At 34.4% G+C, this 14,350-nt stretch overlaps 1 protein-coding gene across 10 annotated transcripts in view; it reads right to left on the bottom strand.

The window, feature by feature from the left end:
* Positions 1-14,350, bottom strand: part of LOC106154270 (Na(+)/H(+) exchanger beta) — a 42,451-nt gene that overhangs the window by 8,102 nt on the left and 19,999 nt on the right. For 8 of the 10 annotated variants that reach the window (XM_087011205.1, XM_087011199.1, XM_013528570.2 and 5 more), the window contains exons 8-21: positions 12,273-12,382; positions 11,414-11,489; positions 8,000-8,070; positions 7,321-7,432; positions 7,011-7,092; positions 6,324-6,419; positions 3,897-4,018; positions 3,535-3,611; positions 3,078-3,209; positions 2,525-2,614; positions 2,116-2,181; positions 1,851-1,957; positions 1,108-1,176; positions 266-343 (exon numbers count right to left, since the gene is read on the bottom strand). In XM_087011205.1, coding sequence (XP_086867331.1) covers positions 266-343; positions 1,108-1,176; positions 1,851-1,957; positions 2,116-2,181; positions 2,525-2,614; positions 3,078-3,209; positions 3,535-3,611; positions 3,897-4,018; positions 6,324-6,419; positions 7,011-7,092; positions 7,321-7,432; positions 8,000-8,070; positions 11,414-11,489; positions 12,273-12,382 — 1,288 coding nt within the window. The remainder of the gene's footprint in view (positions 1-265; positions 344-1,107; positions 1,177-1,850; positions 1,958-2,115; positions 2,182-2,524; positions 2,615-3,077; positions 3,210-3,534; positions 3,612-3,896; positions 4,019-6,323; positions 6,420-7,010; positions 7,093-7,320; positions 7,433-7,999; positions 8,071-11,413; positions 11,490-12,272; positions 12,383-14,350) is intronic. The other 2 variants (XM_087011206.1, XM_013528581.2) reach the window with 1 other exon arrangement.

Below are 14,350 nucleotides of genomic sequence, written 5' to 3'. Positions count from 1 at the left end.
GGATACATTTATAGAGCTTATGATCACACAAACCACACGCACAAACACATAGGGGCAGATCTTCTGGTAGACTGACAAGCTTTTCATATATGATTAAGACATTAAATCACATGTTAAAAAAATTAAAATTCTTCATTCAAAAAATTACAACTGTCTTTGAAACCAGAAGACCACCTTTCAGTAAATCTGCCCCAGATGTGTCACAGTGTGTGACATGTGCACCTATGTGTGTGTGTGTGTATGTGTGCGTGCACGTGCTTCTTGCCTCAGTTCTATGATCTCGTTTTCAATCTTCTCCTTGAAGTCTTCATCCAGGTCGTCATCATTCTCCAAAACCTCCTCACTGTTAAATGAAGCAACACACTGAAAATGGCCCTTTTCACAACCAACTAACATGTCAACTGAGAAAATCACCAATTTAACACTGAAGTCACCAGATGTACATGTGCTCATATAACTACAAGTCCAATGTTAAATGAGCTGGTGGTCTATATGGATATAATTTTGGATTATAAGAAAAAAGAAGGAAATGACACAAAAAAAAACATTTAAATCTATGAAAATTTAAAGAAAAGTCTCGGTCTGGTAACTTCATTGACAAGTGGTCACATTTTCCCGATCTCTGTTGGACCAGTTGTGAAAATAAGACTGTGAAAGCACATACCATAGATGCAAATTAAAGCAGAGGTTTGAATCATATTCATTAAACCATTAATACATGTATTTCCCAACAGGGTGATTGAAGCAATTAATGTTTTTGCACAGGATTTATTATAATTATTCTAACAATGTAGCACAGAGGTGTCTACACTTAAAGGTACATTATACTGAAAGCAAAAAAGAAATGAGTAAATTGAATATACCAGGGTATGCAGTATATTTGGCTATGCAAAAGCACTCGATCTACATGTACCTATTGCATACTACCCAATTTTTGCTAGTTTCAGATGTAGCAATCATATGTAAACTGTTGAATGTAAAAGCTGATTATATGAAAGATTTGAATTGAATCCAAGCTTTTAAGGGCCGCTCTTAAAGATGATTATAAATCAGAATGCGTATATAATGATGAGAAGTACATCAAATCTGCCACAAAGTCAGTCTTACAGTTTCTGCAGTTCCTCTTCCACAGCCATTCTTGCTGCTACTGTTCCTTCAATACTTTCAAAGTGCTGTCTGCAATAAAGCATGAAAGCTGTTATTATAATAGTTTAGCCACTTACCAAGATGGACAGAAAACAATCTTCAATGTTTAATTATTTTTATTGTTATCACGTGAAAAATTAACCCTTAAAAGGTGCATTCATACTAGGACTAACTAAACCTGAAATAAACTAACTGACACCCAGAAACAAGTTGCACCATGATGCTTACAATCAACAAGGGATTTTGTAATCCAAGGCACAACTGAGTCCCAATGTAATCTGTTTGGTAGCAGCAAGCAGCCTATATTTAATGGTGCATAATCAGAGACTGACACCAATTCATATATACATAATTTCCTTCTCTCTCTCTTCTATCTTGTCGAAACAAGATCCGGGCGGGCCCTGTATCTCGAAAGCATCGTGTATTGCAAATCGCTATATCAAATAGAGGCTACAATGTATTATTTTGGACGAGTATGGGTACGTTATGGAAACGAGATGCTTGCGCACGGTCGCAATGCGCGATGCTTTCGAGATACGGGGCCCTGATGTAGTATGTGGTGTTTTTTACATAAACAGAAAGACCCTCAGGCTGATGGTCTCAGTTTTGAAAAACTATGATACTATTTCCTTGTGTGAATGTCGTCTTTGCTGTGCAAATACTGAAACACATTTTCATCAATTATGTTCAAATCTGAAACTTACTTTAAAGCAATTTTCTGGTAAAGTTCCATGATCTGTTCATCACTGGTGTGAGGAACCCTCTGTAGCCAGTGCTTGAAGTATTTGTTGTCTATGTAGTTGATTTTTTCCTGTGAAGAAAATTATACTCCATGTCACAAAAGCTGTTATTGAAAATTGATGGAATAATAGCTGAAATACAAATACTGCAAACTATATGACAAGCAACTTACTGATGAAATTCAATGGAGACACGTTTTAATTACTCCTTTCAGTTACATGTCCTCACCCTCAACCAGTTTTCTCCGTGAGTTCCAACTATTTCCTCAATACCAGCCAAAACATGGTCTGTGACCTAAAAATTATTACAGTTAAAAATCAATGTAAAAAGTTTAACAAACTACTAACACTTATTTGAGTGAAATAAAACATGGGAAAAATCTTTCCATAAACACATTTTATCTTTCAGCATAATACTAATCAATACAATATTTAATGTATTTGTCAAATAGGCAGTTAACCACATATTCTGTCAGGTTTGCAGATTGTTTTTTCCAGTGATTTGGAAAAATAATTATACAGCCAGGTTAAATGACTCAAGTAGTTTTGCAAGCAAGTTTGATATGCCAGATGTAGTTTGCAATGCAATGCAGTTCTATGTACATGTATATGACATGATAAAATTATTGTAATCTTACATGTATACTTATTTCTTCATGAAGAGTCTTTGCCTCATCACTTTGTCTTGTTATTCGTAGGAGATTGACAAGTGGCTTGATAGTAATGCCCTGTTAGAAACGGAAGGATTTACAGTAAGATCAAGCACCTATTTCCTTAATAATAATAATAATAATAATAATAAATTTACATGTAAGAAATAATATCAAAATGTACAGACCAAAAGTGGATTCAATAACGAATAATCATGTTCAGTTTTTTAGACATGTGAAATATGAAACTTAATAAAAAATGGGAGTGAACTAACACATCCAGCATAAAATCACTGTCACAGTTAACACATTCACGAAAACACAACAGAATTATAATCAGTGCCTAAGACCTGTTATCAGATTAAGGAAATTTTGTAGCAGCTGCTTTATTTATATTTAAGAATACAGGGTCAACAAAAATAAAAACTCTTTATTCTACTTTTGTTTTCTTCGATTTTTCCTTTGTTGTTCACTTTAAATAACAATGAATCTATTCTTGTTCTTAATGGGGCTCAAGAACAAATATTCACTCCATCTTTACCTGTATTACAACTGTGAAAATAATCACAGCCAAGGTAGCAGTTACAAACATGTTCCTAGTTTGTGGCAGACTACTTTCTTCCAACATGGCCACCAGAGAAAAGCAGACGGCTCCTCTCAGTCCCCCATAAGCCTGAAAAAAAAAAAAAACAAAAAAAAAAAACATATATTATTACTTGGTTAGTAAAGGGATGTCATCAATGAGAATGTCTTAGAGAAGTATATGCCAAAAGACATCTACATGTATGTCATACTGCTGGAGGATAGCACATAATATTACAATTACAAAACATGCAATTTTAAAATCAACACTGTTGCTAAAAATAAGCATTAACATTGCTTTTCATTTTGTCACTTGATGTCATTATTTATTGAACACCTACTTTACATGGTGTACTGCTGACTAGCCTTAATGGCCAATTATATTGTACTGCAACGGCTAGATACCAGATGCTTACCATTATAAATTGTTCCTCCAGAGTTATGACACGGAGTCTGTTGCAACGGTTGGCAATAAAGCTCAGAAAGTATACCACTGTAAAATATAGGTAACATCAGAGCTTATTTCTTATTTTGTAATTGCTTTATACCAGTCTGAAATTTAAAGTATCCTTACAACAAGTGTATAATATATTAATTATACTACCGGTACAGACGTTCAAAACTTACATCAGAATTTTTACCAAAAAAAAAAAAAATTACAACTAAGTAAAAATAAATAAATACACATCAATAACATTTCTCACATAAATAAAGTATTTAATTAAACAAAAACAAACCAAAATTTCAAATGTTAAATACTTAAATGGAAACCACCTACCAATAAACCTGAATATCAGGCAGAGGACTATGACCCAGAGTGTAAACCCCGTGTGCCAGTAGTGGTTAGACATCACCAGGGTGATCCCCAGTAGCATGAAGATGACACAGTCACTTGTCGTGCTGAAATGATTAAGTACAAATCAATAGATTAATCACTCTCTATTTTAAAAATGTTATTCAATACTGTAAACACTGAATGTATAACTGAGTATATTTGTCTGTACCAAAGCTGAAATTGCTCACTGTTACAGTAACTGATACACTGTATGCAGAAGTTCTTGGTAGCATGTAAGTTCTGTAAAAAGATGTTTTTCATTTTCACTTGAAATACACGCAACTATCAAGTAAATACATCTTCAAACTCAAGTGAAGTCAACTTATCTTAGTCATATCCATCTGTTGGCAGTTAACTGTAATTATTATAATTTTCAAACGACACATTTTCTAATATAGATCTTTTCTCTCTTCAGATACAGGTCAAAATTTACTTTCTGACAAGAGGGTGATTGGTTCTTAAAATCTATTGAATCAACATTTCTACTAATGAATTGTGTAACTACACTATATGATGGGTTCACCACAGGTACTGGTAACAAACCTAAGTACTCTGACATTTCACGCATCATTAGTATTGCTGAGAGAAGATGTGTTGTTAAAATGAAATCCGGTGCTGAGCTCATGGTATACGTAATCAGAAACCTGTTTCATGAAAGAACTCAATTGAGCCCAAAAATTGGTCTTGGCTTTTAGACAATTATAGTCCAACTTAACCCAAAATAGATCAGAAATAGTTTTATGAAATGAATTAATACTGTTTAATAGTACATCTCAAAAGGAAAGATATTTATTTTAATTAGTAATGTTTCTGACCAATACTTATTTTATATAAGAAGATGGATGGATTTATGTTGAACTGAAAGTTTAGACCTAGATTTGGGCTAAAGTTGCCCTGCTAAGACGGATCTTACTAAATCGGGCTGCCTTTACTTGTCAATAAAAGGCAGTTAAAAAAAATTCTCATGTGTAATTCAAAATTTAGCTTTAATCACTGATCATCCGATCTAAACTAACAAGAAGAGACAGACCGCCCGTCTACAAGACTTCATTGTCACTTTATTCACCAGACAGTATATAATGCAGCTTTTTAAATCTTCAAGATAAGATTTGAAAAGAAACTAAAAACAGCATAGATTCAAGTCACATCCAATTAATAAAGATTTTTTTTTTGCAATACCTGTCATTCTTGGTTGAACAACAGCACTTTGATAATTTGACAATTTACATAAATGGAAGCACTGGGGACCACATACATAAAAGCATTTTGCTGTAATCTAATTTCCTTCAACAGTAACGTAATAATATGTGATCTACGATTTCCATTACAATACCACCCTATATCCTAAATACTTCCTGACTGTCAAAAATAATGTACTGTATCCATTAAAACATCATATAAAATGTCCACTTTCTGATACCATGAGATTTTGTACATCCATGCAGTAACAAAGACAATGCTACAGGAAAGTGAAGTGACATACTTTACAGGCATCATATGGATCATGAAAATGGATCTGACATTTTTTAGCTGATGGCATCCAAAAATCTATGAGTATGACATAATATCTAACCTTATTTTTTATATATAAGAGCCAAACTTAATATATGGTAACTAATGGTTTAATTGTGACAATTTTTTAGATCATTCCCTGTTATCTTCTGAATCGTCACTAAATTTCAAATGCTATTGTGAGAATCCAGCATAATCTTTTTTTTCTGACAGGCTACAAGTGATTTTTCTAGGAATAATTTGGTTGTGCTTATTGTCCCAACTAATCATTGCAAAATCACTTCTCAGAGGGAAACAAGAAAAACCTTTTATGAGGCAGAAAATGAAGACATTGCACACTTCATGGTTTGCCATAAGCATGCACAAACAACACACACAATGTAGGAGCTGAGATGAACCTACAAAATTCAGCCCATTCTGCTTGAAATGATCCAATGATCCAGGGGCTATGTCGATGTCAGGCCCGTGGCCAGGGGGGGGGGGGGGGGGTTCGGGGGGTTAGAAAAAACCACCCCTTTTGCTGGGAAAAGGTCCACTCTGGGTAAAATTTGATCTAGGTACATGATGTTTTTATGGAAAAAGGTCCACTTTTTCAGAAAACGAACCCCCCTTTTGAAATTGCTGGCCACGGGCCTGCATGTCCATGGTTACTAGCACAGTAACATTTGCTAAATATCACTTACTTCTTTGAAATAATGATTCATCAAAAGAAACCTGCAACAGGAATCCGATAGCTAACCAAAGATATTTGGTAGGGTTTCTGAATATGCTTTTAGATACTTGCAGATTTCCATTCTAATTCAGTGCACTGTGTGATAAATTATAGAGACCCATAATGGGCTGAAGTGGGGCACTTACCTCAAGACTTTACTGAAGTATTTCACAGTGGTATAAGACTTGTGGGATATGTTCTGGAATGCATACTGAGCTTGTACAAGACCGCAGCCTATGATGCTGAAAGAACAAAATCAATTAATAAAATGAACATAGACATGTATTGGAATAAACTGTAGGTTATTACAGTATGCATGCAAGTAAAAGTGTAATGAACAGCAATAGAAAAATGGAAAATTGTACACTGTCTGATTGACTATTCAAAACTAACGATTCATTGAAATGACAACAAGAAATGCAACAAAATTTAAAAAATCAAACCTTCAACTACTCGATTTCTTTTTTTTTGGAGGGGGGGTGTCTTCCTTAAAAGAGCACATCGGATTCAAAAATGATCAATTTTTAAAAAAATGCAACTGTTCTTTCTGTCAGGATATACAATCAATACTTTACTTAAGGTAAAATAATGTGTAATTCATTAAGTAACCTGGTATTTGTGCATGCTATTTCAAAAGGATAACAACATACAAGCCAAATCTTAATTATCTGCACAACTGTTGCACAGTCAGGATAAATGTATTCATTACTTAAATGAAATTAAATAATATGCAATCCCAATTATATGTACAGACTATTTCAAAGGGATGGGATGGGCATAACAAGAGAAATAATTAAAAGCATTAACTTTTAATAAGTTAACAAAATCAGTACCTTATAATCCCTGAGAAATGAAACAACTCAGCAGTCAGATAGGACAAGTATGCCAGTGTGAAGACTGTCATTGGTTCCATAACTAAAATAATCAGAAAAATTAATAAAAACAACAACAACAACAAGATAATGATATTTCTACTATGCCAATGTACAATTCGCATAGTGGCACAGTAGTCCAACATAAGATTTAATGCAGGTACAGTATCAGCAAGATTAAAGCAAATGCTAAATGTAAACTGGTGCTTACATGTTGCTAAAAAAAAGAGTTGGATTTCACTGCAATAACATATATCAAATACCATCTTACCCCGCACATGCTCTGTGAACTTGGTTCCAAAGGCTGTTAAAATTCCAAGCACGACTCCAATGGCAAGACCTCCTAAACTTACAGTAAAGAACGCTGCAACTGCCAGGAAGATCTGCAATGGCATGGATGAATTAAATCAGTGTAGATTTTAAATTATTATCATATATCATTAGCAGGGTGCACTCAACCAGGTTCAATCTTTGAAAAAAAAAGGAAAGCTAGGATAAATAATTTTTAATAATATCTGAATTCCCCTTGGATGAGCAGATAGATAACAGATCGTAAGATCATAGAATTCAGGGCAACTGATGACATTTGGGAAAAGTTCTATCATCTCACTGTTATAATCAGCTATAGGCTTGCAGGTAGCAATTTCAAAGGGAAAGATTAATTTGCTGAAAAAATACACCTTTTTACTGCAAAACCTCATATCCATACATGTAACGTATTTATAGATTCAGAGCAACACTTTTTCCAGACAAAAGTACTAGTACCATTATTTCTGTAAACCCTCTTCCCTTGCTTATGCTCAAGCCATATCCTTTTATGATATGATATTTATCACAAATTAATATTGAATTTGTTGCTTTATTCATTATCCCAATCATCAATCTCTTCATTTTTTCTGGCATCCACTCAAACATCATTTCAACCCATCCATTCATTATTAACCACATACCTGTCCTACATCTGCCTCGTGAATTCCTAGAAAGCTCTTCATTGTGTTGTAAAGAACCACTGTCACTGCATCTGCAAAGTACATCAACATGATAATTTATAGCACTTAACTGTTACAGTATTAATAGTGGCCTTGAGAAAAAAAAGACAATTAGTCATTAGAATGTCAATAGATGGGAGAAAGTATTGCATCAAATTCTACCATTATCTGCACTTTGCTATGGGGAACACAAACCTAAAATTTCCTAATGCACATTTAGCAAATAAATATATTAACCAAATTTCAGAAAAGATGTACTAATTGTGCTGCTAAAGCTTTTTGATGATTGCTGATGACTTAACTTATTTACATCCTTTTCTTCTCTGACAAACCACTTACTGGCACCATTTTGATGCTTTACAGAAATGGCTAATAGATAAAAAAATCTTCAAATGGTTCAAACAAACTGCTGTGACTGGGTTCCCATACCTAGATCAACCTAACAGGATTGAACCATCTCCAAGGGGTTTCTCACTAAATTGCTTTCAGCTTAAGTGATTTTAATGTCTGGCATGCCTACTGAAGCTGCTAAACGATAATTAAATACCCCCTAGCAGCTTGAGTAGGCGTGACAGACATTTAAGCTGCTTAAGCTGATAGCAATTTAGCGAGAATACCCTAAGTGATAGATCGATCCACAGTTAGTACGATAGGGCCTGGAAATGGTCCCTATAAACTTGCAATTCAGGCCAGTAGCCAGAAATTTCAAAGATTCTTTTCTAAAGTGGACCTTTGACCATGAAACCTTTGTGCACCTAGATCAATTTTTACCCAGAGCAGATCTTTTCCTGGCAAAAAGGACAATTTGTTTGAACCCCCAAACCCACCCCCTGCCTATGGGCGTGCAATTATATATTACAATAAGGACGTAGGCTAATCTATCACAAAATTATACATTTATACTGCTGAGTTACCAATCATTATTAATTTGAGACTCAGCTAGGGTGACAGCCACCTTTCAAGATTCAAACATATCCATATCTGTTTCAAGACTGTAACATATCTAACTCTGTGCAAATGTCTGGATCACATTCCATATGTGACACTAAGCCAAATCATTCTGTTGAAACATGACATAATAATCAGGAAAGTGTGCGATGAAGATAAACTGCTAATTAGAAGTATAATGAACCAATCCAATGTACTTAAACAAAATTGTAACCTTGGGAAAGAATCTATATAATCCCTCTTCACTGCGTGAGATGCAATCTTATTTCCAGTGAATTGTATTGATTTTGTTACAAGGTTGATCACCCCAATCAAACATCTAAATTACAAAAACCAAAAAGCAAATGACAATGAAAGTGCAATTGCATGTTAATTTTAACGTCAGGTTAAAAGATCATATCAAAGATAACACAATTAGGTGGTAAGACTGTTAAACAATATATATTTTCTAGACTGCCAGGTCTTTTTCTCATAAATCTCAACACAAATATCTGCCAAAACATGTATATCATAATCTAACACCCCATTTCCATAGATAAGATCAACCTACTTTAGATCAACCTAACTCCCTGGGGGTTCACGCTAAATAGCTGTCAGCTGGGCGGACATGAAAGTTAATTACCCCCTTACAGCTTGTAGTAGGCGGGACGGACATTTAAGTCGGATTATCTGAAAGTAATCTAGTGAGACTCCCCACGGGGATAGATCGATCTAAAATCTATGGGAATAGAGCCTAACATACATTTGCAGATGATGCACACATGTAAGAAGCTAAAGTACAATGACTGTTCAAGACTCTGTTCACAACTAAGTTGCTTCGCTAACTGAGCTGTGGATCAAATATGGCGCACACTTGAAATTAAGCCTGCCACATAAATCCCTAATGATACCCCCCCCCCCCCCCCATCCCATGTTTGCTGTTCCTGCAGGGGTAGAGGATTATGTAAGGGATTAAGAAGTATGCTTTTGTGCCATATTTGATCCACAGCTCAGTTAGTCCGGGGATCAACTTGGTTGTAAACAGAGCCCAAGTCGTGCAGGACTAATTCCAGCAGTCGTTACCAGTACTTATATGTTAAGCAGCATAAAGATTTCTGGTGTTATGGCAGAAAATGCATTTTGGTCTCCAGGGACCTTTTTGCTGGGGAATTATTTCTGATAAGAATGCTATAGACTTCATTCTTCTAAGGTCTACTGGGTTAATGTGCGGCATTGCACCGTAATTTAGGTATCACCAAAAAGATATGATTTGCTCCCTTTGGGATCTATTTGGAAGAAGAACAAATCCCAGAAGGCATGATAACAGAGTCAATATTTCACTGCTGGATGTTTTCCCTAATAAAATGTCTCGTGCAATTCTTGGCCATGGTAATTTCTAAATTCCAAAAATCAATTGATTGTATTTCCCCAAAATGTTTTTAGTTATTATTGGCTAAAAAGACAGAGCTCTGATAATTAAGGAAGTTGACTTATGTAATGACAAATAATATTAAAGTCTACTAAAAATAATAAATGTTGAAAAAAGAAATAATGAATATTGGAATACTGAAGGGATTTAAATCTTGCGAGTTTGCAGTTTCTACAACAAAAGCTCTGCAGCTAGTTTGCTAATCATGTACCTTTTGATGAAATTTTTTTTGACTGTAGAAAGCAAATTTCCGGGAGGAGATGCTACAAAAACTGTAATCTCTTTTATTACTTTGACTAACTTAATTGAAGAGATAAAGTCAGTATTCTCTAAGGATAGATAGGTAATTAAGCTTGAGAAAGCAAACTACTGTCCTAACAATATACCTGCAGGAGGACTTGAGTGTTTTGGATCACGATGAATGATCATGAAAGTCCACCATGAGCAAGTAAGATTTTCTAAATTTTCCAAAGGACGTTCCAAAGTACAATGAAAAATTTGACAAAAGCACAGTCATAATTTCTGACATAAGAATACTTGATATGAATTTTTTTTATTTATTTATCCCCTTTTTTTTGTTTGTTTTTGTGGGGGGAGGGGGGAAGCCATTTCATAACATCCTGTTTTATCAATTTGTAAAGGATTACATCCTCATATTACTATCTCATGGATTCCTGTGTTTTGATGTTTGGTTGTTAACCATCCGTTAAATGATTTCCTTTTCTTTTCTGCATTATCATCTTTCAACATTCAGCAGCTAGCCCACATTTTTTGGTATCCATTGTAGTTTGGTACTGTGCCATGCAAATTAATAACACTGGCATGTATACAGACAATATCCAAGTGCTCATGATCAGCAGTAAAGCTTCTTTCCTTTATGTCCTGACAACCAAGTAATACCATAGTGCCCCGAAATATTGATTGTGTGATGAGGAGTAATTTGATCTTTGCTTCAAGATTTTCTGTGTAAACAATCAGTCACCATTGATATTCTCCATTTTCTAGGTGCCATGACTTACCATTCAGTAACGACTCCCCAAATACCAATATATACAACACGTTGTTCACACCGATCTCTGCAAAAATGGCTAGAACCTTTAAATAAAAAGAGAAATAAAATAATAATTTGTACAGCAATGATTTGAATGATATAGCTCCACCCTTAGAATATAATATACATTAAATCAAATGTAGCAAACTGTATTCTTCAGACAGGCAGTCAAACATGAGATAAATATCATGAAAATTGAGATAATAGATATTGTCTTTTTTTGTGATCAGTGATAACATCAGAGATGAATACTTATTGATTGAAAAAGAAAAGAAAGAAAATATGGAGATGCACAGGTTTCAGGTGTCTGTGTTTCACCACTAGGTGTCACTCCTAGTTTAAATGGTTAATCACCGAAATGCAATGCTTCTTTCTTTTTCTAAAGTAAGGTTTCTATCCTATTTGTCATAATGAAAAGCTGGGTAATATCAGCTTTGACACAGCCAGCCCCAAATGTTGATGCAAAATGAAGGATAAAAAATATTATATGAAAGCTACATATATTTACTGTCAAAACCAGCTTTTGATTAAATACTTTAATTTAAAGATGCATTAATAATTGAATGCACTTAGTCTATTTGAAATATTTGTCAAAAATTGATGCAGTGCAACTATTTCCAAGGTCTGATTTGCATTTTCTGTGTCTACTACTAAGAGTAAGTTGTATTAGAATAGTCTTAAAAGAGACTTTTATTATTAACAATCTTAAATAGGTTTTATCCTTTTATTCAACTTTGAAAAAATGTCATTATAGCTGACTGGCAGAAGCCTAGCCTAGCTATAGGACTGTCTTCTGGTAGTTCTATCCCCTATTTCCAGATACTCACAGCGACAGGGTCGACAGCCACTATGAGAGAACTGAAGAGGAGGCACTCTGTGAAGGATATATCAATCTCTCCCAGTGCCCCAACCAAGGATAGCCCATAGATAGTGGGACCTGCAATTACAAGACAATACTGAGCTCAAAATAAAATTTACTTTTATACCTTTTTTGCACTTTTATACTTAACATATAAATAGTACATGTAGGACTGGTGATTGTAAAACAAAATTGTTCTGAAAATAAAACTTTATCAAATTTTTTGTACTTTACACTTAATAGATGTACTAATAGAATATAGCATGTACAGCCTGCTATTACAAAACAAAATGATGCTAAAAATAGAACTATTTATTTCTGTACATTTCAAGACAATATTGTGCTAAAAATAAAATTTCTAATCATTAAGTTTTTTGTGTACTTTTATACACTAAATCAATAACCAGCCTTATGAGAATGTGGGAACAGGTAATTACGAAAAAAAAAAAAAAAAAAAAAAAGAATTTTCCTCTGAATCAATATGTGTGTCAAAACACAAAAATACTGTAACAAAAACCATTCATGTACTACTGATGATAATGGATCAATGATCTTTGCAGTCGTGTAATTGGGCTAGGATCATGGTTTTTGCTCAGAAAATTAAGATTCTTTCCTGAGGCTGCACCTGTACAGCCAGTGTTTTAATCATGGAAACTTTGGAGTGAGATGTAATATGAAGTAACTTGTTTTTTGTCACCAGAAACCTTTTATCTTGATTGCAATTAGTCAGATGAATTCCCAACAAGCAGCCAGGAAAATACAGTGGGATCATTACATTTTTTTTTCCAAATTATTCACGGTGATATATATTGAAATTAATACATCATCCATCAAGAGAAAATGTAACAATACTGTCCCTGTGAGTGCTTTAATCATTATGGTTTTAATCAACCATGACTGGCTGGGGTATGACTCCTCATTTGGCATCATGTAATTATACTGCTTGACTTGCACATGCATATCTACTCCAGCTATGAGAGCACTAGTAGAGTCATGTATTAACTAAGAAGTATTTTGTGCAAGACGATACATTGTCACCCAAGCGTTATTGTCAGAACACCTCGAGTGTCAGCAATAAGAGTTCCAGGCATATATTGCTAGAGGGTGGCAATATATATTATATGGCATGTATACCTGAACCGGTACACCCTACGCTTTTTTTAATCTGTGCATGCATCTGATTTAATAACGATCTGACGTACATTAGCAGCAAGCTTGGCTTATGTTTACTGCACCACAGGGGCACATCCATCAATACTGTCACCAAGATTTTGATGAATTTGTGATTGGCCTGATCAACTTCAACCAAATGCCCCTGAAATTCTCAGCCCCCCCCCCCCCCCCCCCAGCTCTGATACTTAGGAAATATCATAAGGCTGACAATATAGTAAGTCTACAACCAGAGCAAGAAAAAATACAAAAGACATCTAGTAAATATATTATATCATTAATCAAACATATGAATTACTCAAGAGATTTTATTAAAATAAACAGACAATAAAAACACATATATTAAGATATTGCAATCCATCACAATGCTTAATAACTTCTATCATCAATTCCTTTATTAGCTTAAAGTAAATGAAATATGTGTACTTATTGAATGGCTAGACTAAGTGATATCAGAGAGTATGTACTGTACAGTCTACTTACCTTTTAAATATTATTTTTGTCAAGACTGATTAATTTTGCTTGTCTGTTTTAATTAAAAGACTCAGAGAAGTCTAATAAATATTTCTGTGAATATCAGGGGTACAACATACACACATTTGTACTACTGAAATCAGGGAAGCAAAGGATGATGGATGGGAAAATTGCTTTTGACACTGATTAAAAAATTGTTTATTATGAGTTTTCTAAGTCACGAGTCATCCTACTGGCTCCATACTGTCAGTAATATTTTCCACACAAAATAACTATTATAATGCATTCATTCTTGTACAAATTACGAAAAACATTTGCAAAGGGGCTGTAAGTTATGACTCAAATTATATTGAAAATGCACCACCAAAAAGGAAATCCACCTAAATCTAATCAAGAATGCCG

This window comes from Lingula anatina, chromosome 4, assembly GCF_051362555.1.
Source record: "Lingula anatina isolate TDL-2025a chromosome 4, LinAna3.0, whole genome shotgun sequence".
NCBI classification, from domain to species: Eukaryota; Metazoa; Brachiopoda; class Lingulata; order Lingulida; family Lingulidae; genus Lingula; species Lingula anatina.
Note: the sequence above shows the minus strand (reverse complement) of the source record. Positions and strands in the feature narration are given on the sequence as shown.